Source organism: Sylvia atricapilla, chromosome 5 (genome assembly GCF_009819655.1).
Source record: "Sylvia atricapilla isolate bSylAtr1 chromosome 5, bSylAtr1.pri, whole genome shotgun sequence".
NCBI classification, from domain to species: Eukaryota; Metazoa; Chordata; class Aves; order Passeriformes; family Sylviidae; genus Sylvia; species Sylvia atricapilla.
In genome coordinates this window covers 52,086,073-52,109,419 of record NC_089144.1, presented here as the reverse complement: position 1 = coordinate 52,109,419, position 23,347 = coordinate 52,086,073, and the positions used below count along the sequence as shown (strand labels likewise).

Sequence of the window (23,347 nt, the reverse complement as noted above, 5' to 3'; positions counted from 1 at the left end):
TTATGCCCAGAAACTTCTCTAAGGAGGCATCACCCATCCAGCACTGCCTACCTGGATGTACAATCTGGGCAGTAGAGCCCCTGGGGAATGTGGCCTTTTTCACTGTGAAATTCTCAGGCAGATGAACTGGAACAATTAAACACAACCTTAATACATCTATCGAAATGCTAAATTTAAGACTTGGAAACATTCCTGCTGAAATGCTAATTTTAAAACTTGGAAACGTTCCTATCTACTCCTTCCACTTCAAAACATAGAGTTAACTAGGTCTGACCCTTTGGCAGTGCTCCATTTAAGTGGCACAGATTTGCTTACTTAACAAAGTCCTTTTGTTTCCTACAGCTGTGAAATTCTGCTGCTCTGTAACTTCACATTTCCCAGGTTACCTTGGCACCAAGCTGTGACTTAATATCTGCAAAGGATTTTTAACTCCAGCTTTGGAGGAATATAACCACAAGGAAGAATGATGGCTTTCAGTGAGTGCCTCACACCAGCAAGAACAATACTCAAAATCAGCTTCAAATGCCCACAAAGCTTCTGGGATATCTGTGGTTTAATAGGGAGCTGCATTCTCTGTTCTGCTCTGTTCCTGGCTGCAGCGTGTCTGTCTTTCTTCCATTCCTCTTCCTCACGTTACACCTGCTCAGCTCTATCATCCAATAAAAAGGGAGACAAGGGCTATGACAGATCTTTTTAAAAGAATTTGTTTAAAGATCACTTGTATTTGAAGAATCTTTAGCTTCTGGAGCTGATTTCCTGCTCTGTGGGAGGAAATGGATCTTTCTCACAGATTCCACAAGGATGGGAAGCAATCCCAACCACACACATATTTGATGTCAGTAAGACACCTTGAAGTAATCAAATTGTAACTGAACTAATGAGCTACTGTGGCAAAATACCATTCCCACTTTTTGGTGGCTGAGAAAGTCCCAGGTGGTTTCAATGGATGCAGGTCTGTGCCATATAGAATAAATAAGTAGGAAATACTTGCAGGCGCTGGAGCATTGGAATGTGGCAGTTCCACAAACTCCTTCCATGACTTATGGAGTAGGGTACAATAACCAGGACCTGTAACAAAAACCTTAAGAAGTTATTGCATGAACACTGGCAGATAGACCTAAGGGTCCTCTCATTGGGGCCAAACATGAGTCAAAACATGGTGATGTTAAACATGGATGCATTAAACCACAGAGACACCTTGTATGACTCATATCAACGGGATTTTCTCTTTTTTTTATTTTTTAACTGAGACATTTAGGGTTTTTTTCCTCACATATTTAAGACATCCCAGGACAGCGGGTAACTGAAGTACTGAATCCTGATGACTTTTCCTTTTCAATGCTCTATGCAAATCTTAAAGCATCACCATAACACAGCATTTTTTAAAAATGTAATTTTTTAATTTACTATTACCACAACACCCAGACCATGTCATAAACCATGTTTCCCATATATTGACCACCTATACTATGCAGAATACCAAACAATTCCCACCTGAAAGGACTAATAATATCTTTAAATAAATTTATGAAAAGCTGGGGTCCAAAGAAGACACAAATGCTGTCTACATTTGAGAGTCATTGAGAGAAATTTAAGTCATTGAGAGAAAGACAGAAACCTTGTGAGAATTCCAAGATGAAATCTGGCATCACTTGGAGTCAAATGCAAAATTCTCTCTACTTTCAGGACAGAACATATATTTTTTTGCTTCATAGCCCTTTGCTCAGACAACTCAAACCTCGCATTTCATAAGTTTTCTTATTTCTGGTAATCTGAGTCTCCCTTGTTCTTTTGCACCAAACATATTTTTCCCATGCCTTGTGTTTACAAACTGATACTTTTGTAGTGTAAGTAGGATACAACTATGTGTAATTCTATTCATCTGTGTCCAAGTGTTCATTAGTTAAAGTACAAAATTTTTCACAAGGATATATCCAATATTTACATTGCAATGTTTTTTTCCCAACGTGTCCTTCCGTGAAATGCTATTTCACTGCTTCTTGTTCTTTATCCTGCATTTCTATTGGGGCATTTAAGATTTGCTTTTCAGATTTCATCTTCTTCTTTAAAATGAGGAGAACTACTGTGCTTGGGACATAGGACACTCCACGTAACACTGCTGGCAGGCCAAGATAGAGCCACCTGAAATAAATAATGAGTTTCATTAAATATATGCATTTGTGAAAAAAGGGAAAAAAATTTCAGCAAACATGGTTTCGTGAAGATTAGACAGACACTCTAAAACTCATGCCCTGATGCTTTTTGATCTCACAGAAGATGAGAATGTGAGAACAGAGAATATGTCAGTCAGAAAAATGGCCTTTTGCATCTCCCAGTTTCAGGCAAATGATTTAGCCAGTGAAGTCAGGCACCTGGTACTCTTATGCTTTATCCATAGGGAAAAGAGAGGATCCTGAAGGGGCTCAGACTACCTGGTTAAAATGTCTAAGTATTCATAAGAATATTCTTCCAAATCAACCTCAACACAGTATTACAAGGAATTAGTATAAGGCCACAAGTTCCACAAGGTTTTTCTTCAAAAATCCCACAACAATCCTTGAAGGACTACAAAAATGTGGCATGCAATATTCTGGGCCAATTTCCAACTTGAGTAACTGTTTCTTCTCTATAAAGATCTTCTTTTAAAATTCAATTGCTGTTTCAACTGGATTTTTTGTTCAAAGATATTGCAGCCACCCATTAGACCTTTTTTCCCATGTGAGCTAACTGCTTTTCAGTATATTTATCACAATTCAGTGTTTTTAAGGCTTGTTCTCATTAAAGGCTTTTAATAAAAATTACGGCACCAGAGCATTTCTGTTCAAAGGCTTTTCCAATGTCTGTGTCAAAGACATTGGAAGATATTGACATTTTATTTGTCACATGAAAAAGCCAATGCTAAAGAAAATTGTGTCACAGCTCTAACACTGGGGCAGTTTGTTATTAGGAGGACATAAAGTGGATAAAATTACATCTCTATGCATGCAGTAATAGAGTAAGAAGGAGAAATTAAAGTAAAGTAGAAAATATACCTGTATGTGACAATATCATACATCCTACATGCTCCTTCTCCACCACAAGTCATAGTACCCCACTTCAAGCAAGTGGTATCTATCAAAGCTCCAAAATAAATGGGAGATGGAATTCCAGCTAAAAAGAATATTAGCAACATTTTTGTGAGTAGCAATTTTCTTCTGGTTATCAGATACACCACAGAGCCAATGCTGTTTGTGGTGTATCTGATACCTACTCTATCTGTGCTGTCCTCTTGCAGCACAAGCCTCCTCCTCTGTATATCTTGTGCTTCCTCTTCTTCCTTATCCACCTACCCTGAACCAAAGTTTTTTTTTCCCTGCTGCCTGTTAAACAATATCCACATTCTACAGTATGCACTGAATTTCCTATTCAGAACTCAACGTTTTCTGTCATCAATGAGAGGCAATGCTGCCTTCAATAAACATAAACAATAAGCAAGAGTGAAGGAATGCCAAATGGCTTTCCAACGAGCAGCAGATACGGTTAGTCCCATCTCCTGGTTTCTGCTGGAATACAGTTAATTTTCTTTTTAGCAGCTGTGTTCCGGATTTAATATGAGAATAATGTTGATAACACACTGGTGTTTTAGTTTTTTAGTTGCTGGTAAGGAGTGCTGACATCAAGGAGTTTTCCATGTCTCGTGCTCTGTGAGTGAGGAGCTGCACAGGAAACCAGGGGGAGCATGGCCAGGACAGCTGACCCAAACTGGCCAAAGGGAAATTCCATAACCTGGAATGTCACGCTTAACACACAGAATGAAGAGAAGTGGCAGGGAGGGACTGACTGCTGCTCAGGGATGGGATGAGTATTGGGCAACAAACAATTTTATTCTGCATCACTTTTCTTTCTTTTGTTTTATTCCTCTCTCTATTTTTCATATTATTTTTATATTTTAATTTATTTCCATTACTAAAATATTTTTAACCTGTGTGTTCTACCTTTTTTCCAACTCTCCATTCTATTCCATGTGGGAGTAAGTGGATGCAGAGTAGTTAGATCCTGTCTGGGGTTAAACCAAGATACCAGCCTATTACCCAGTATAAAAAAATGCAAACTGCAAGCAGTTCTACTTTGCCATACTGCTGAGAGCTGTAAAAGAAATCCTAAATGCTTTCTGTTCAAAGGCACTCCATAGAAGCAATGGGTCCTGTGCCATTCCCACAGCCCTAATGTGATCCTTCTCTAAGTCAGCCCTAACTGTTTCTCTGAAGTGTCTTAGATATTTTCTTACCAAATACTCTTGAAGCCAGCCCATGGATACCCACTCCAAAAGACTTCTCTTCAGGCTTTAGAGACCTGTATGATAGTTGCAGTGCACTTATTTGTAGAGGTGGCATTAGCAAGAGATATTTAACCCTTTTTTTTAAATCAAGCTCTTCATCATATTAGACCCAAACCATTCTAATAAGAATATTAGCTGAAAGAGTTCAATATACTCATTAGGTGATATTTGCTGAAAATTTCCTTATCTAGGATTGCCAAATCACAAAAGGAAAAGCTACTGTCAAGGTATAATCTGTTTGTACTGAGGCCAACATGAAGTGCAGGGTAGTTGTGCAGTGATCAGCATCATCTTCCTGTGCTTAATAAACATGCAGGTATCACACACCACCCAATATCCCAGTGCCCTGACTCAGCGGTCCTGCATTCGTTCAGGATAAAGCTAATAGCCAAAAACAACATAGATTACAAAGGAGATGTGACACTAAACCTTAACAGCACAGAAATAAGATTTTTCTCCTCTTCCTCATTCCATATGCAAACTAAACAACTTTTAATTCCTTGGAGAATTAAAACCTCAGAATAAAAAGTCCAGTAGATTTCTTTAGATGAGGAAATTTTACTGTACCTTATTAAGACCATGTATCCAGGCATGGCTGCTAAGGAAAAAACGAAGCTGCAGACTAGCTGCAATATTAAAAAATAATGGAGCATCTTGTTGCAGTTTTCATGTCCATCACACTGGCCCAGAGTTGCAGAAATGTTTTGAGATGAAAACCCTGAGGCTGCAACACAGGTGCAGTTTTCAAACACCTGTCAAAAGAGTACATTAATCACACAGATTGTCCAAACTCACACACTGAGTGGCAAACCCACACTGTTGGCACCCATCTCACTGCCTCCTGCACCTGAGCTTGTTACTCATGAGCAGCACTGCACTGTGGCCTCTCTCCCCATCTGCCAGGCACAGTCCAGCCATCCCCTGTATTTGGGAAAAATAGTTTTATAATACCTGGTGACTTGTTTAAAACTAGAGGGTTAAAGAGATTATTAAATCCTTGCTTTGAACAACTTTCATTTTGGCAGAAATGTTCTTGGACACTCAGGTTTCCAATTGGCAACACCTTCAGGATAATTTCTCACTCCATGTTAAGCACTTAAGATTCCTTTAGTTCTTAGTGGCCATTCTTAGATCTTAGAAGATTCTTCATTTTTTTTTTTTTAATTTAAACTTAAACTGATTTTCATATGCAGTTTGAAATTTCAGGTGCTACTCAATGAATTTTCTCAAATCTTTCACCTTACACATTCAATTAAATGTACATGCATGGATCCTCCCCAGCCTATATTGCTACAAGTATTTGTCGCCTATTTGTCACCTAACTATTTCATAGTTACAGTACAATAAAATGTATGCTTTACCACACTTCTTCCAGTTCCTCTTGAGGATTTACACCCAGCAAGACAAGGTGACACATAAGTGATTCCGTTGTTCCCACAAACAGGGTCCCATGTTTTAAGTGGGCAATCACAATCCATGTTGCAGCCAGCCAGTAAAGTATTTTCTGCATATGAAACTTGCTCTATTCTGAAACACATTTAGAAGGTGAATAAATATTTCAATAATGAGATACCCACAGTAACCCTTTGCAAACATAAGATTCTATTCTAGCTCAAGTATTGAATCAGGACCCAGTCCTACATGCTCCTACCCTGAAGTCATGCTTTTCTATCTTTCTATAGGACACTAAATTGTATTATATTACATTAATATTATAAATTAGGTATGCATAGCCTACAGTATTTTTCTCATCCGTGGCACATATGTTCTTGATTGTCCATGAGTGTTGCATCTACACCTCCATGTCCATTTTACAGACACACAACACAACCTGGTCTAGTGGAAGGTGACCCTGTCCGTGGCAGGGAGGTTGGAAATAGAGAATCTTTAAGATCCATTCCAACCCAAACCATTCTATGATTCTTAATGATCAATGGCAGGCTTAAAATCAAGAAACTACCAATAAAATATTCTCTGACAACTTGATAGTAATCAAATTTGAGTAAACCAATGTAAGATCAAGAAGGGGATTTTTTTCCTCTAGTATTCTGAAATTTCTCTCATGTATGCCTGATTTGATCAACCATTTTTATTTCTACCTGCAGACTACCAATTTTATTAGTAAAAGAATTAATATGGACATGCAATTGCATGAGTCTTGACATGGATATCTTCTTTAATACACTTTTGTTGTTTGAAACAGGGATAACACACCTGCTCTCTAATGCAATCAAAAAGCCTTGAGAATTTAGAATAGGGAACCGAAATGGAGCTCCTGGCTGATCCTTGACAAGAAAATCATCCTGTCCTCATGTCCTCTTGAGTCCCAAAGAACGTACCCTTGATAGGAAACTGTTAGACCAGCAACTGGTGAGGTATCACAGACAGTCCAAAAGGCAGCAAAGTAGAGAAGGTATTCCAGTAAAGATACCCAAAATGCTATGTTCGCAGCCTGATAGACATTTATCTTGAATTTCTTCATGAATAAGCCGCCAGAAAAATACCCAACGCATAGAACTGGTAAGTTGTAAACACCTATTTAAACAAGTGAAACTTCCATGTTAAAACAAAGGAGACCATCAAAGCTACTCTACAATCAGGCAGCTAGAGATGTAGCTACTACCATTGCTGTAAGGGAAGGTTGTGTTTGGCAAAGACTCAAAGAGTGCCTGTGGCTGAATAATTTAACTACAATCAGAAATGAGTCTCTGCTAATTTCCTTTCACACCCAAAACCTCTGCCAAAATCAACAGCAGGTGAGAACTGCCTGGGGAGTGACCTACAGGGCAGGACTAAAATTATTAATTAGAAAATCGCAATCTAGGGTTGCACTCTAGGTCCAACTCAAAAAAAAAAAAAATGGTTTCAATCCAGCCTCTCCAACTGACTGAGAACTCAACAGAAAGATAAGCTAGTGCACAGCTTAATTAGGACACATATTCATGCACTCTGAGATGACAGAAAGGAGGAATAGACTTTCATTTTTGAGATGAGATTACTGAATGTGCTCTCATACTTCTTTGCTGATTGATACTTAAAAGAAGCAAATTTTCACTGAAAGACATGTTGGAAGTGGTTTTACACAAACATCACATGGCTTAGTTTCATATCAGCTGGATTTTCCAAGCTGATTCAAAAGATGGGGATTAGGTTATAAAATCTTGCACAAAAAATTAGATATTTAGCAGAAAATGCATTGATATTTAGAAATGCTTTGTAATGTGATATTTCTCACCTGTAGAAGCATTTAACCTTACTATATAAATGTAAATACACATGATCATATGTATATATGTAAAAATAGAGATAATTTGAATAGAGACATCACTAATTGATAGAACAGAACAAAGCAAAATGCAAACATACCAATTAAAAAGATGGCATCTGATGCAGATTTTCCAAACTGCTGCTCCAGATATTTGGGCATGAAGGATATCATGCCATCAAAGGCACTGAACTGTAACACAGTTATGCATATAAATAACATGTACACCGGGTTGTGAAACAGAGCCTTGAGGAAGGGGATGAAATCTGGAATGAAATAAGGTCATGAGTTAGTGTGATGTTTTATGAAAAGAGTGACCCATTGCTCAGCGTGGCTGTGGAGGAAACAGGGGAACAGAAATGGTCCTGAACTGGATCAGGCTAAATCTTGTTCTTTGCTTAGCCCAGGGTACTGTAACATTTCTCCTCTACCAAAAGATACCTTCACACACACGCGCACACCAGTGCAGCTGCTACTTATAAAAAAGTAATAAATCACAGCAGCAGGAGCTACTGCAGCATCTTCCCTCCCTTTTCTCTCATTTCGTGCCCCCAGAGCATTCATCAAACCCCCTGTCCTGCACCTGGCATACAAAGGGCTGCAAATGCACTATAGAGCACAAGTTGCCCCCAGAGATGTGAACACAGATTTTGGGTTTTGCTGCTGGGGCAAAAGAGCCCTGAAGAGAGCTGTGACCACAGTTATTCCCACCATCCTCTCAAAATCTGTATCAGCCAAGTTTTCAAGTAAACATCTGAGGAACTAATTTACACAGGTCTTTTCTCTGCATAATGCCCATTAAGTCGGGATTTGAAGCATAAAAAAAAGCCCCACAATTCCCCTTTGTCCAATGTTCTCTGTTAATCAATGCACTGAGCTATTGTCAAGAAACTCTGCAGATAAATATAAGCATCTACAAAACAATGACTGGGCCCCACTGAAACTGGGTACCACTTAGGGTGGGTGTATATCTTTTCAGAGGCAAGCAAGTACCTCATTAGAAGATCTGTATGCAAATCTTTCAAAACTTAGTCAAGTATTAGAAACAGTATAAATAGGCTGCATTGTTTACAGATGCAGTGACATTTTTAATCAGATCTTCTTAAGGAAATTTTATTATTATTATTAAATGAATTTTATTTTAGGTTATTTTTAATAATAACAATAAAAACATCAGGTTTTGATTTGAAATCCCTGATGATTAAAAAGTTGTCTGAGTATGTCCTGGTCAATTGGCTACAGAAGTCTTTTGCAACCATCCTGTGAAAAGGTTCTACATTCAGGATATTCAGGGACAGTGAACATTCACATCAGGACAGGGAGGGAATGACCATGAAAACATAAGGTCTGAAGGGACCCTGGAGCACTAAGGACCCATATTTGAGCTGGGAACCTTTCCTCACGACAACAGTATTTTATTAATGGATTCATTTAAGGCTAGTGACAGCAGAAAGAGAGGCTCTGTTTATCAAATGAAGTTGCAATATCAGCCAAGACCTAAGTACTGACTCTGAGTGTGATGAATTTGCAGGACTCAACTGGAAACAGCACAGAGAGGGAGCTGCCACATGGCACTTACTTTCTGAAAATGAAAGTCCTATCAGAGGGCCCTGAGCAGGACAGGATCAGGAGACTACTCTGTAAATCATAGCCTTTGACAAACTTTATTCACTTACATTTCCAAACAGGAAATGTAGGAAGGAAGTTTCCTTCAAATAAAAAAGGAAAAAAATAACCTCCTACAGATACATAGATTGGAAAGACCACAGTTGTGAAAGCTGCCAATGGTAACATAAATAAATGTGAGTCGAATACATCTTTGTTCAACAGTAATTAAATGTTTGACACTTAAAGAACTGTCAATTCCTTTTTAGGGCTTTCAGTTGGACTCAAGAAAAGCACAAGATTTATGTTGGGTTTCTGCTTTTATGCACAGGGAATGTGGGGCGCAAGCAACCAGTATCTGCAACTCATCCACATCTCACTGAGTTGTAATATTCCTAACCAGATTTCAGTGCTTTAACCCTCTCATGGGAAGAAAATATCTCCATACACCTGAAATGCAGGAGGGGAAAAGGAAGGAGTTCAGATCCTAGATCTGTGAAATCAGCTTTCTTCCTCTGCAAGGAGCCATTCTAAATTCCTGCATAAATCCTTTGAACTACAGAGACATCAAAACAGAGTAGGCATTGCATATCTTGGACCCATCTTTAATTACACAAGCACACAGAGTTCACATCATAGGACTAAAGTAAGAAAGAAATAAAGTATAACTTGCCTTTAGCAATTTCATACATGGTCTGTTTGTTTTCATTTTTATCATTTTCTTGCAACGGTGCTACACTTTTTTCATTTGCCTCCTCAGTTTCATTGGTTTCACCTTCCTTCACAAGTGACTTGGGCAAAAACCAAAATGGTATTCCCACAAGAAGATTCAGCAGTGCACAAATCAAAATGCCCAGCCACCATGCTCCAACCCAGCGAGCATCAGTAGCTGTTATAGTTATCTCATCTATAAGAAAAAAAAAACAAAACAAAACACAAAACCAGACATCTTGGATCACTTCAGAAACATTCTTTGCTGTCATTTTGTGCTTTCCTTGTCATCTCTGAAAGCATTTTAATGATTCAGAGGCTCATGAAGGAGAATATTCTCCAGCCTTCTTTTCTAATGTTGCTAAATTTCTGGCAAATTTCAGTGGCTTGTATTAAATTAATTCTAGTCCTTTTCTGTTAGGCCAGATGACATAATTTTTCATCAAATAATTTATAAGCAGATTGATTTGTGTATATATTAATTGAATATTATATGCAGATCTTCTATCCTGAAAGAAACACCAACAAAGTCAGGGAGGATTGACACATATTAGAAAGGAAACATCTTTTAGTTCTGAAAAATACACCAACTATAGACCTTATAAATAAAGTTTTATATGTTCACGCATTACCTGCACCTACTGATCCAATGTCAACAAACAGCTCTGCACAGAATGAAGCCAACAACAAACCAAGGAAGGGGCCAATTACAGTTGCTGTGTGTAGACATGCTAGAGTAGGAAAAAGAGAAAACATTATAAATTAGAACTCAGACATAATTCTTTTCTTGGAATTTCTACTAATGATTAGGACAACTCTACTGGGAAAGCATTTGCACCTAAAAATGGCCTCATTCCAACAAGTTTCTTTCTGGTTAAATTACAAGTTCCACTATGATAGTATTTTGATAAGGCAATAATTACTGTTTTCTTTCTTCCTTGGTTGGACTGAAGGGCATCATAATAATCCTTTCTTTTGGTTTTGTTTATATGTGTATGTGTTTGGAGGAGGGGAGTTATCACAGCATGGTAGATTTACCCAGGTAGAAAGGTGAATTCTCGGCTTTGGCAAAATCCTCCAAATAAGAAATGCCTAAAGGCATGATGGGAGTTTCACCCATTCCTCTCACAATGTTTCCAACCATCACAAATATCCACAGCAAGGACCCAGGCTCTTTTTCACACTCTGTGGATAAAACAAAAAGTCAGAATGAATGTTTTAGTCCCAACCATTAATGAAAACCTAGAGATAAAGAGCTGACCAATAGCTTAAGCTTTGGTGCATAGGCGTGTCGTATTAAAAAAAAAAAAAAAAAAAAGAAGATAAATGACTGATCACAATACTTTTTTACTTCCTTTCTCTCCTTGAACTGGGATTTCTTCATCCCATACTCCACTTGAGATTCCACTGCTCTCTCCTGCTTTGTCTTGCTGAGATTTCTCAGTGCAAAATCATTAACAAATAAAAAACAGCTTTGTTAGCAACAACCACTGCCTTTCTGAGTGAAAGTATTACTGACCACAGGTGAAACCTGGATCTCCTGTTTCTGTGCCAGATTGCTGTCAGCAAACACAGTGAAGCAATTCACATGCAGATGTGGTCAAATTCAGTCCAGTTTTTGCTTCAGGCAGGAAATGGACTCATATATATGAATATCACAGTCTTTCTTGTCCGCAGGGAAACAAGCATCTTACCCAAGCATATTCATAGGCCTGAAGATCTGTGGGTTCTAATGTGCATATTGAATGACTGTTCATCATTTCAATGAAAATTATTTACCTTTCTGTGCCTTTATTTTTGCATTTATAAGATGGGAAAATACAGTATCTGAAATCTTCAAGTGAAAGGTCAATTCCAAGTGCTGTTAGGTGTGCACATTTCACGACTTCTTCTTGCAAAGATGCAAAAAATTAATATCTTAACTGGCATTCAGTCTTGGAAAGCTTGGAAGAGGCATCCATCACTAAATGGAGACACAGAAAACCACAGCACAAGGCTATGGTTTGATGCCACTGCACTCAGGCAGTGTTACAGGAATGTGATTCAGCTTTAGCACACGCTGATGGAACTCCATCACAAAGTTTAACAATGACCTGTAGGGTTCTGGTCACCTCACTTTTATTTAAATCTATAAATTTCCAGCAGTCAGAAGGCACACCCAAGAAGTAATCTGATCCACCCTACAGTACAGAGCTTGAATGTGTGTCCTGGGGTGACTTTATGATGCTGGTATCCCCATCATCTGTTCTCTTGCCCCTTGCAGCAAGGGACATGCTCTGCAACAGCTCTGTGGTCTCCTTTGCCCAGCTATCAAGGGAGTCTAAAGGCATGGTTCAGACTGAAGGCTTCCCTTTGAGGTAGCTAAAGACCCAGGAGATTAATCCCACCCTCAACATGAGAATTTTGTGTGTGATCATTAAAGTTTCCTCTGAGCGCTTTGACTTCCCTGTAGTTCCTTTACATGCACGTTGCTAATGCACATACATGTTTCAGTCTCACAGATGAGTTTTAGCCTAGTTAAAACTATTTTCTCTAAAGGGAAATGAGATCTATATTTTGGTTCTAGCTCTATTTCTCATTCTTTTTATTTCCTATATGGTGCAATAAAAAAGCATCCTCATGCCTCTTACCCATTGCTGAAATATGCTCCCCACCTCCTCATGGATAATAGGATTGCAAGTTAAAGAGAGGAATATTTGTGAGAACAACCTGGTGTTATGCTATCCCAAAATGGACTGCCAGGGATGTTAATTGAACTGCCTGGATAATGTGAAAACTGCTTGAAAGAAATGTTTTAGCTCAGGAGTCACGGGCCAAAGAAACACAAAGGCCAGGAAATTTCCTGACCTCTAGTTTCTAGAAGAATTTTTCTTTCAAAAAGCACTGATCAAAAGCAGAACCCTGAAACAATTGCTAATAAAAATGAAAGCCCATTTACTTAGGCACTATAGACACAGAAAAAAAATATTAAGATAAACAGGAAAAGTCATACCTGTTGAAGGTTCCTCTGTAGGCGAAGAGGACAAGTTTTGATTAACAAGGCACAGAGGCATCACTGAAAAATTCTCCCGTTGTGAAATGCTGCTTTCAATATGATATCTGTTGGAATCAAAGGAAAGAAGGTACAGGTCAAGAAGATAATAATGAGCTCCATCTCATTTGTCTGTACTGGAGAAAAAGAGAATCTATGTCAAAAGTTAACTGAACAGAGGTTGCTGCCAGGGTTGTCAGATCCATTCCACACTGGACACAGATTGAAGGATCAAAAAATACCTTGCTAATTAAAACCTACACAAGCCTACTTTGGTTTTGTTTGTTTGTTTGTTTTTAAGCCAAGCAAAAAATTGTTTAAAAGTAGTTGAAGAATCATTATGGTCAGTGCAGGCCTTGGGAACACAGGTGTGATCTGTCATCCAGGTTCCAGACCAAGAGATCTTTGAAAATCACCTTCTATTGCTCATCCAAGCAGATAAAAGTTGTTAGTGTGAAGTGGCAATATCACAGCCCACCGCTCTTGGGGAGCAAAAGGATGAAGGCAAAGGCAAAGGAAGGTGCCCAACAGTGACTCTCTCAGGAGGTGATGACTTTTGAAGCCATCTTAGGAGCAAAACCAAAGAAAGTGTTCTGCATGAAAATGATCATATTGAATCCATACTCAGCAGTGTCTCTCCCCATAAGCAACACACCCAGTGGAAGGATGTATGGAATAATGCAAGCAAATACCACAGAAGCTGCTGTGAGGTAAGCAAAACACTCACCTTCCAAACAGAAAATGAGGAAGTGATATCAAAAGGCATCCAAATGACAGAATTGTGCAGCCCAAAGCAATTATTCTGGGCCTGTGAAGCTTTGCTCCAAAGTAACTCACAAATGCTATCAGCAGCAAGTTACCTGCAAAGAGAACCTGGTTCACATTTCACAAGCCAAGGCATCCCATGACCTTTGAAAGTGCAACACAAATTTGAGTACATCTTGTAAGCTCAGCTTCTGGTTCTTTTCTGGTCTTGTAAAAAGTGTCACTAGACAGGGAACAGCCCACATGGTGCAGTAATTTCCTGCTGTGGATGATCTTTTTTTGGAAGACTTACATCACATGAAAAGAACATGAGAATAAAAGGCAGAATGGAAAAGAGATCACAGCAAAAAATTTTTGAGTGCACCTTTATAGAGAAGAAATTCCCCACTACTTTGCATAGAGATCAGGCCCAGAGACTGCAGAATAGGCGTTTTAGGAAGTTATTCCCCTAGGATATTTTATTTTGTAATGTGTAGGGGAATGCAGAAGTGTATATTGTAGTGTTTTTGTAGTAAAATAATAAACACAAGAGGACAATAATTTTTTTTAAAAAAAAGGAATAATATTTTAATATTAATTTCAGTAATTGTTTAAGAATCAGAAAATACCAGGTTTTATACTTAGTACCATTTAAAAACAAAAATGTACTAAAAATCTTCATTTTCCTCTCCTCCACTTTCACTTAGAATCAGTTGATTTGCTCCATTTATTGCTATGCAACTAAGAAAAGAGTCAAGCTTCATGTTATGAATCAGGCCCTATAAAAATAGCAATTTAGTAATTGCACACCTACTAATTTTGTGATCTTTTTGTCAGAAGAACAAAATCATGTCTCTGAGTGATGAGCGTCATGCTCTGAAAGAAAATAATGTCATTTTTCTGTATAATTTCTAAACAGGCTGTATTGAGCCAGTGACTTGAATGACACTTAAAGCTGTACATTTAAATTTATCACTGGACAATAAAACTTACTGACAGGTAAGGTAAGGGGCACTAAAAGTAGAACTGGAAAATTTCTTTGCAGGTACGGTTGTACAATACAAAACCTTAAAATAGTCTTGAGTTTAGGTAAGGATTCACAGCCCACTCCAAGCAATTTTAATTAAAGGAATTGCAAAATGCTAAATATGACCTTAAATTCAAACAAATCTTACATAGTATTTTTTTGGTTGTTGTTTTCTTCAGAAAGATTCCATACACATTTTATAAACTAGTCCTAATTTGTTAGTTGCTCTGTCATATCTTATGATAGTGCAAAAATTAGCTGAACCAGTTTTAAAACCTAAATTTTCCCATTCAAGCAATTCTATTCATTTCCAAGACATGAAATGGTTACATATCAGCTCAAAAGAATGACAGAATTGGCCACTATTGTCACATACAGTAATTGAGAGCAGGTGAGAGTCACTTACACATGCTCAGACCACATATTACATTTTCAAAGAAGCAGAAATATCAAAATGGGAGATTACCAATTTCAAAGCTTCCATTAATGATTCCCACTAAAGAAGCTGGGATATTAAATTGTTTCTCTATCTGTGTGTACATGCTGTTCATGTAAGCACCAGACATCGTTTTCCCAAGGAATGCAAGTGACAGTGCCAGCAGAAATACCTAGGAAGGGAAGAGAAGAATGCATTAACAATTCGAAATCATATATTTATGAATATTCCATGGTTATTTCCTCCAGTGAAGATGTGCTTCCACTTAAAAAAGTGAGCAGTTCTGTTCCGCTGATACGTGTGTAAATCCCATCATCTGTTCTTTTCTAGACTTATGGCTTCACTAAGCAAAAACAAAACAAAACAACTCCAAAAAACCAAAAAAACATCACTTTGTTCTTCACCTTCTCTAATTGACCAAGACTGTCTTCAGAAACCCCAGTCTCATTTACCCAGCCAAGGCAGCCGTGTGCCTGCTGCAAGGTTGCCACCTGCAGGACCTTCCCACCCTCTGTTCATCTGAATGACAAATTGCTTGCAGAACTAAGATCGTTTCCTCTGGCTGAATTTCTTGATCCAGGATCTCCTCTCCCATCTCAGCAGAGGTCATAAGGCCAGAACAAGCAATTTCAACCAAAAGGAGTAAATAACATGTCCTTTTTACAAGACAGTTACCAGCAACTGACAGTTAAAAAGTTAAAATTAATGAGTGCAGTAGTATTCAAATCCTTTTAACTTCAGGCTTCTTTATAAACATCATTTATGAAATGAAATCAATATTATTTTTAAATACACCTGCTGCAAAAGCTAAAAAGCCAAAGATATGTATTTGAGTTTTAAATACTATCTTTAAATGCTATTTTTCAAGATTTTCTAGCAATTCTTGACAACTTGAATTACTATTCAAGTTTTTTTTTTCAACAGTGAATTCTTACTGCCACATCTCAGTCAGTAAGGCTCATTTCACAGTTTTAAGAAGGAAGAGTAACTATGGTAGACTTTAGGGGATTACACAAAGTCAGTGATGGAGTTCAAAGCAGCAATCAATCAGTACCTCCAACACATCACAGAGTGTAAAGTTCAGGGAGAGCAAAAACCAGCACAGTTGTTTGCAAACTTTTTTGACCTTGGCTAGGGCATTAAGGGTAAAAAAGAACAGTTCATTTAGTTGAGGCCACAACTCTTACCAAAATACTGTAAGTACAGGTAATTACAGTTCCTACAAAATCGCTGAAATATTGCTGTACCTTCAGCTTGGAAATGCAGCAGATTTTGTCCTCTGCACGTGGCTTCTCAGGCTCCTTCATGTTGCCTTTTATAATTGATACTGATGTCTGCTTCTGGGTCTGTCAGCCATTCCATTACAGTGTTGAAAAAGATGAGAGAAAAGAACAAAAGATTTTGTCCCATGCTTTCAAAAATATTATATTACTTCTAAGAGATTTGATATTTCAGCATTTTCCTTAAACAATTACAACTTGGATTGCAGCAAAGCCTACAAGCTGATGGATTTTATTCTAAATGAAGTAGCTTGATTAGAACAAAGATATAAATCTCTTGGCATTAAAATTAGAGGAAGACAAAATAAAATCAAAACCACCAGACCAACTCAAGTTCTAGATGGATACAAAACAGACTCCATTCTCCTTCCCCTCCCAAGATTTTCAAAAATATTCGTCTTTATTCATCTGCCCGATTTTACTTATCTCCATCTCAGTTTGATGATTAGAGAGTCTCATAGTGCTAAGCTGCCTGCTTTCTCAACATTTTACACATATTCCAGAAATGTTTTCAGAGAAGGAGCAATACATTCCAGGGTCTTGGATATACTTACCTGTAAAAGCCCCAGCACTTCTGAGGGTTTGCACAATGAACTAAACAGGTCTCATTCTAAGGACTCCCACAAGGAATCCATTAAATAAAGTTACACAGTACAGTTCTCTGCAGCCTGATGGAGTAAGCTGAAGAAAACCAGGGCAAGTAAGAGCCCTACCTGACAGGCAGGATGGATACAGGTTGATTTCCTCTTTTTTTGTCTTGGATACACTTTCCTGCAGCACCTGCTCTGTTCTATGTTTTCCACTTCATGGATCCAGGGCTGGGGAGCAAGCTTGACAAGCCCACCAGTAGAACTCAATTGCATTTCAAATTCTTCAACTTGGCACCCCTTTTCAAACATTAATTTCTACAACAATGTTAATCCTCTCAAATGTGTTTCCTAACTAACTTGATTCCTAGCAAATTCACAGACATTAACTCCTTCTGTAGCTACCTTCTCACTTGCAGTGTTTAAAAGCATAATGCATTATTAGAGCATTCCTGGAAATACTTTACAATTAATTGTAGGTGGACAGCCTCAGTCAATTATCTATGATAGATATAGAGCTTTTATTTCTGCTTTCCACACAAATACTTCCACAAACTGTGTTCAGCCACAGGACTAAACTGTGCTCTTACAGCGCTTTTTTTTTTTTCTGCTTTTTTCTTTTTTTCAATTTGAAATAAAATTTATATCCCAGGGAATTGTTTATGCCTTATCTAAATATTGCTTTTCCCTGAAGCCCACCAGCAATACCAGAACATAACAGCAGTGCGCTATATCTGTTCTCTTCTACGAGCTGGCAAAGGGATTCTTTCCCTTACTGTACCAGTCCCTGCATTTCACTATCCCACACAGGGAACATTGTCTGGCTAATTGCAGATTTTCTCCTCTGGTGCTACAAGATACCAGACAGCAACCTGTTACCATTTGACCTGGAGAATCAGACACATCACACTGCTCCTCATGCAATTACAGGAGAAAAACAGCATTGTTTGCCTTTAATTATTCATACCTTCCCTCAGACCATAAATTATGATCTGGAAAAAAAAAAGCATTTCAATCAATTTTTTTACTGGGAAGATTATTAAGATTATTAATTAATTAACAAAATAGACAGAATTCTTATTTCCAGCTCTGTTTCTTAAAATAACTTCCCTCAGCTTCACAATATTTTGTGGTCACATTTCATCAGATGTTACTGAAGCCAACACAGACTAACAGCCTAAATTATCAGAAAGACACAGGTGCATAACTCACCCAGCTCAGGTGCATAACTCACCCATTCACACCACACTTTAAGTCCAGATTAGAATTTAAATTACCATTTCTGTGCCTAAAGATGAAACAAGTGTTCACCCACTCCCTCCTCCCATACCTGCCCCCCACTGTACATGCCTCTTGTGTACCTTGTTTACACTCTTGGGCTCTTCAGACTCATCTGCAAACCTCTTTAGCTCATTAAACAGGCCAAAATATAGCTATATTAAAATACAGTTATGTTAAAATAGTTATGCAAAAGTTTGCCCTTGGGTTCTTACTGACCTACCAGCTGTCATGTGAACACCTGCACCTGAATCCCACTCACAGGCCTGCAATGTTGGCTGAAATTTCAGGGAAGACGGCAGTGAAATTCCTCCCTCCACTTCTGCACTGAGTTGGTGACAGATTTATGGCAGGCCAGAAGTTGGCAACGACACCACAACTGCCTCGTCCAGTCTTCTCCACTCCCTGACTGAATCTCCACAGCAGGAAACAGCCAGAAAGCCAGGCCAGTGAACAGAAGACACCCGCTTTGCAGAGTGCACAAGAATTTCTCCCAGTGTGGGCAGCTCAAAGCAGCTGTAGGACACACAGCATCCAGTGTAACCTGGGCTGAACAAGGCTGGCTTAAAACCAAAGCAGATCCTTCCAGTGTGGACCAAAACAGGCTTGTTTGGGGCAGCGGACAACAGCAGGCAGTCAGTCACTGAGACCACTTTGGACCCATTTGTCCCACAAAAGCCCAGCAATATAAATCACATTTCACTCTATCTAACTAATAAAAAGGAAAAAAAGCACCCGAATATCTGGATTTAAAGTTGATGATGCAATCTTTTGCAAGTTGCCTTGCCTAAGTCCCAAGAGGATATGCTACTTTCAATGTAAAATTCATCTTCCATTTAGCTCAGCTTAGTCATATAGATAAACTGCCACATTTTATTTTGTTTACAGGGTTAAAAATCACAAACCATAACGATTCAGAAAGCAATTATGGTGTCAAGATTTTTAACTCATTTATTTTTCTGATTGCAAAAAGCTTTTTGAAATCTTGTTTTAGCAAGAACAGTTCAAATTGTTACTCAAATGCAATTACACTAATGTTAGACTGAGACAACGGAAAATACTCTCATGGCAAAACAATTAGGTACTTACAGTTTTGAAAAGGTTTCTGAAAGAAATCACTGATATGGTACACTTGAACTTTGACTTTAAATCTACATTGTTGAAAATTAACCAAGTATGGGGACAAACTTGTGCTTTTGCCAAATTGTTTCAGATGTGCATTTTAGAGTGCTCAGATGTGACAGACATGGACTGAGTTCCTAGGAGGAAAATTAATCTCTTTCTCTTCCCTGCTAAACAGATCTGTGTCAGATCTCTGAGCATGAAGTGCTGACACTCCTGTCCACTGAAGGCGTCCAGAGAGCACCAACAAGCAAGAAAGCAACTTTAGGAGTGCAGGTAAGTGTGTAAATTTACAGACTGGGTGGATTTCTAGGAAAGGGTGACAGAGAGTCAGAAGGGAACAGAGGAATGACATTATGTTACTGATTCCTGGACGTCACAAAATCAGAGAGCGATTTGACCAAGCATAAATAATTCTAGTTCACGTGACACAAAGAGATAATTTGACTTCAATTAAGTCCATTAAGTCATCACATCTAAGAATCAGTAGCTATACCTTCAAGCCTTGGTGCTGAGACAGATTTCCTCTGTGACCTTAAATCTCTTGTAGACACTTGGGTTTGCCCCCTTCCCAGAAAGAACTACTAATGCACACCGAAATTCCGAAATGCTGTGTGCAAAATGCGGTGAGGGTGGGATTGGGATCCATGAAACCATGAATTTCTGAATTTCCGGTATGTTCTCAGTTCTCAAACTCTCAAGTAAAAGGCTCTTTACATGCTTCTAATATGTGAAAAGCCTCATACTTCCTCAGAAAATACACATTTTGATAGAGCTATAGCACTGCTTTCTCTTTTCCTAATGGTCTCCAAATCACACCTGACGTCTGCCTGTACTGGGAATTGGCTTACCCGTTAACAAGAAATAGAAAGTATGCTTCTACCTTTGGTCCTCTAACAAAAATCTGAGGTTGATTCTTATTTCCCCCTAAGGTATTTCAATAGTTTTCTTGCATTTTATATTTTCTTCACTTATCCACTGCCACTTTTAGGAAATTAAAAAATCTTCTGACAAGATAATAAGACAAAAATCTGCAGTCTGAGCTGTGAGGATACTGCCCACTGAAATAATAAAAATGGGGATATAAAAGCCATTGTCCTAGAGTTTAATAAATAATTAAATAAATAATCATTAAATCAACTTTACTGACCAAAAAAAAAAAAAAAAACCACAAAAAAAACAAAAAAAAAAAAAAAAAAAAAAAAAAAAAAAAAACCACAAAAAAAACAAACAAACAAAAAAAAAAAAAAAACCATAGTAGCATCACCTACAGGACTGTGTAATTCTACAGTCTCTGTAACATTATTTTGTTCAACAATAATTTCAGCTCAGGGCAAGTAAGGTTGAAGATTCAGGCACAACAAAGGAATTACAAAAAATGAAAATCAAACTTCCCAGTCAAATAAACACCACCTTGTAGTAGGCACTTAAAAATTTCCTTTAAATACTTACCTCTATGGCAGAAAAATTAACCCAGGGGTTATTTTCAGGGGCAGTTTAAGTGATTTATAATTGGCAACAGGTACAAATTAAATACCTCTCCAAAGAGAGAGGAGTAGATATGTGAAGTGATCCTATGTTCATAAACACACAGTTTAATATTCAGTAAATTTATGTAAAATTTAATGCATAGGGAATTCAGCATTGTTCTTTATTGTGATTAATTCATGGGTAATAAAGCATTACAGAGAGTCTATGATATCTTAGCACACAGAATTCCCTTCTTATCCATGAGATTTCAGCTAAAGGCCATATTCTATATTCTCACTAAGTTCACCATTTCCTTATCATTTCAGCCTTATCATGCATTATCAGCCTTCTGTTTGAGAAACTGAGAGGCCACAGGTATTTTGTCCTGTCTGAGGAGATTTTGTTTGAGGAAGGAGTAGCTCTAACCATTCAAATGCTTCATTATAAGGAATATACCTCAAGAACATCAAGTATTTATACAGAGTCAGGTACAATCTATTCTTAGCAAGGAGTTGTGTTGAAGATCCTCAGCCAGAGTCTCACAATAGGCATTAGAGTCAGATATTTCCAGAGAGTAATTTTTCCCAGTTTAAGACAGCTGTCTGAAATAAGTGGGAGGAAGAACCTCTTTGGAGGTGCTTCTTTCTTCCCTTTGATTTGGAAATCTCAAGAACTTAGCTTAGTCTGGATAACTAATTTTTAGTCAGATAAAGATCAGGACAGCTGACACCTGCCCTGGTTATCTCTCTTTATGTCATTCTAGATCTACTCATCTTAGCCAAGGAACAAAAATCCTGCCAGCCAACATCTCCCAGCCTAAGGTCAGAACCCATTTACAGCTGCTTGTGCAAACTCATTGGAAATTCAAATGGATAAACAATGTTCTTACAGAAATCAGTAAAAGTTCTCAGTGAAAAATACAGAGTACAATTATTGATCCTAGTCTAAATGTTATATGTCATGATGATTTAACTACCAAAACCGCAGATGACATTTCTGCCCTAAACACAACACAATATCTTGAAACCACAAAGTACCAAGTAGCTCTTTCCCAGCACTGCAGTTGTAATCCATGAAAAGCTGGGAATGTGATCTATATCTCCACAGAACTACAGTAACCATCTGTTGCACGTCCCACAGAACATGGCATGGCAAACCAGATAAGGATATCATAACACAGAGCAGGTTCATCATGGTTTTCCCTATCAGTTCAGAGCTGGATTCAGAGCAATGTTAAAAAACATTTTGTTTCTCAGGAGTATCTCCTGAGATCTGCTTCTTTGGCAGTGCAGAGCTGTGAGAGCTGAATAGCCATGTGCCTCCCAGTCAAATGGAGGTTAACAGGGAGAATTTCTTACAAGAACAACAAGAATTTGCTTCTCAGGGTTGTGTCCTGACCTGGATACACACTCCAAAAGCTTCACTGTAGACTTCAAACTTCGAACAGACCAGCAGAACTGAGTATAGGGACTTCACAACAAAGACTCTTTCACAATATTTTCACTCCTTTCTCCTGCTCTTGGGGGTTCAAGTATCTGCATAAATGGAAAAAAACCCTGCTCAAGACATTTTGGGAACCTACTTTCTCAAAAGAAAGAGAAGAAGGATGCAAAACAAAGTAAGATACAGTAATTTAACTGATGCTCCATTAATCAAAAATGCATTTATATAAGCAGTGTTTATACCAAACTAAGGTAATCGAGAGGAGCCACAAGGTCTCATTGTAGTGACTAGTGAAGAGACTCAGAGGTATGACCTTGATCTACTCAAACCAGGTAGAAAAGCATCCATCTGCATTTAATAAAAAAGTAGGGTGAGGTTTACCCCTGTATGTCCAGAAACACAGACAGGCACAAAACTTTCTGCCAATTTTGAGTCTGAATTCAGACTTACTTTGACCATCCAGTAAAATTTCCTTTCACCTCAATAGAGTTCATGTCAGCTACAGGCTAGAGAAAAATTCAGATCTGTCTTCTGTCCTCAACTCTGCCATCAACTCTACTCATCCCTTTCAACTCATGATTGCCTCGTTTTTTTCCCATGTAACGTAAGAACAATAAACAGACTTTTCTAGAAAGCATTCAGACCCATACCTTGGAGAAAATACTGCATAGGTGAAAACATTATTCCTGCCTGGTTTCATAACTAGTTTATTTAAACTAGTGATACTGTCATAACAGTTTCTCCCTTAAGAAAGCAGTTTAGCACATCAGTTTGCTCTTGTGTGGATTTGGGGGCTTTGCTTTTGTTTTGGCAAAGCATATTCATGCTTTCTGGCTTTGCTAAAATTTATGAAATTTATGAAGACATAAAATCCTTTATTCTCCATAAAATTTGCTGCAAGTCTAGAAGACATTCTGCTGTACAAACTTCTGGTTCTAAATGTTAGAAAACATAAATGTTTCAGTTGTCAAAACAGCTTTTCAAAATGTTGAAAACCTAATTACATACTTTTTGGGCAGTACTTCCTAGT

General features: G+C 38.1%; 1 protein-coding gene across 1 annotated transcript; it reads right to left on the bottom strand.

Annotated features, from left to right (window-relative positions):
- Positions 1–1,378: 1,378 nt before the first annotated feature.
- On the bottom strand, positions 1,379–19,406 carry LOC136361515 (solute carrier organic anion transporter family member 1A2-like). Its single transcript, XM_066319503.1, has 15 exons — positions 19,372–19,406; positions 16,385–16,483; positions 15,168–15,309; positions 13,658–13,790; positions 12,892–12,998; positions 10,938–11,084; positions 10,532–10,630; positions 9,862–10,095; positions 7,685–7,849; positions 6,658–6,853; positions 5,680–5,845; positions 4,886–5,070; positions 4,268–4,332; positions 3,033–3,150; positions 1,379–2,142 (listed from the first exon to the last, which is right to left on the bottom strand). The coding sequence occupies exons 2-15, from the start codon at positions 16,442–16,444 to the stop codon at positions 1,986–1,988; spliced, it is 1,974 nt and encodes a 657-aa protein (XP_066175600.1). The 5' UTR covers positions 16,445–16,483; positions 19,372–19,406; the 3' UTR covers positions 1,379–1,985.
- Positions 19,407–23,347: the final 3,941 nt, after the last annotated feature.

Excerpts from the sequence above, each read along its gene's own strand:
- LOC136361515 (XM_066319503.1), bottom strand. The coding sequence starts at position 16,444 with ATGAAGGAGCCTGAGAAGCCACGTGCAGAGGACAAAATCTGCTGCATT. Across the intron at positions 7,850-9,861 it reads CATGTATGAAATTGCTAAAG|ATTTCATCCCCTTCCTCAAG; the intron begins GCAAGTTATACT and ends ATTTCATTCCAG. Across the intron at positions 5,846-6,657 it reads CTAACAGTTTCCTATCAAGG|AATAGAGCAAGTTTCATATG; the intron begins GTACGTTCTTTG and ends AATGTGTTTCAG.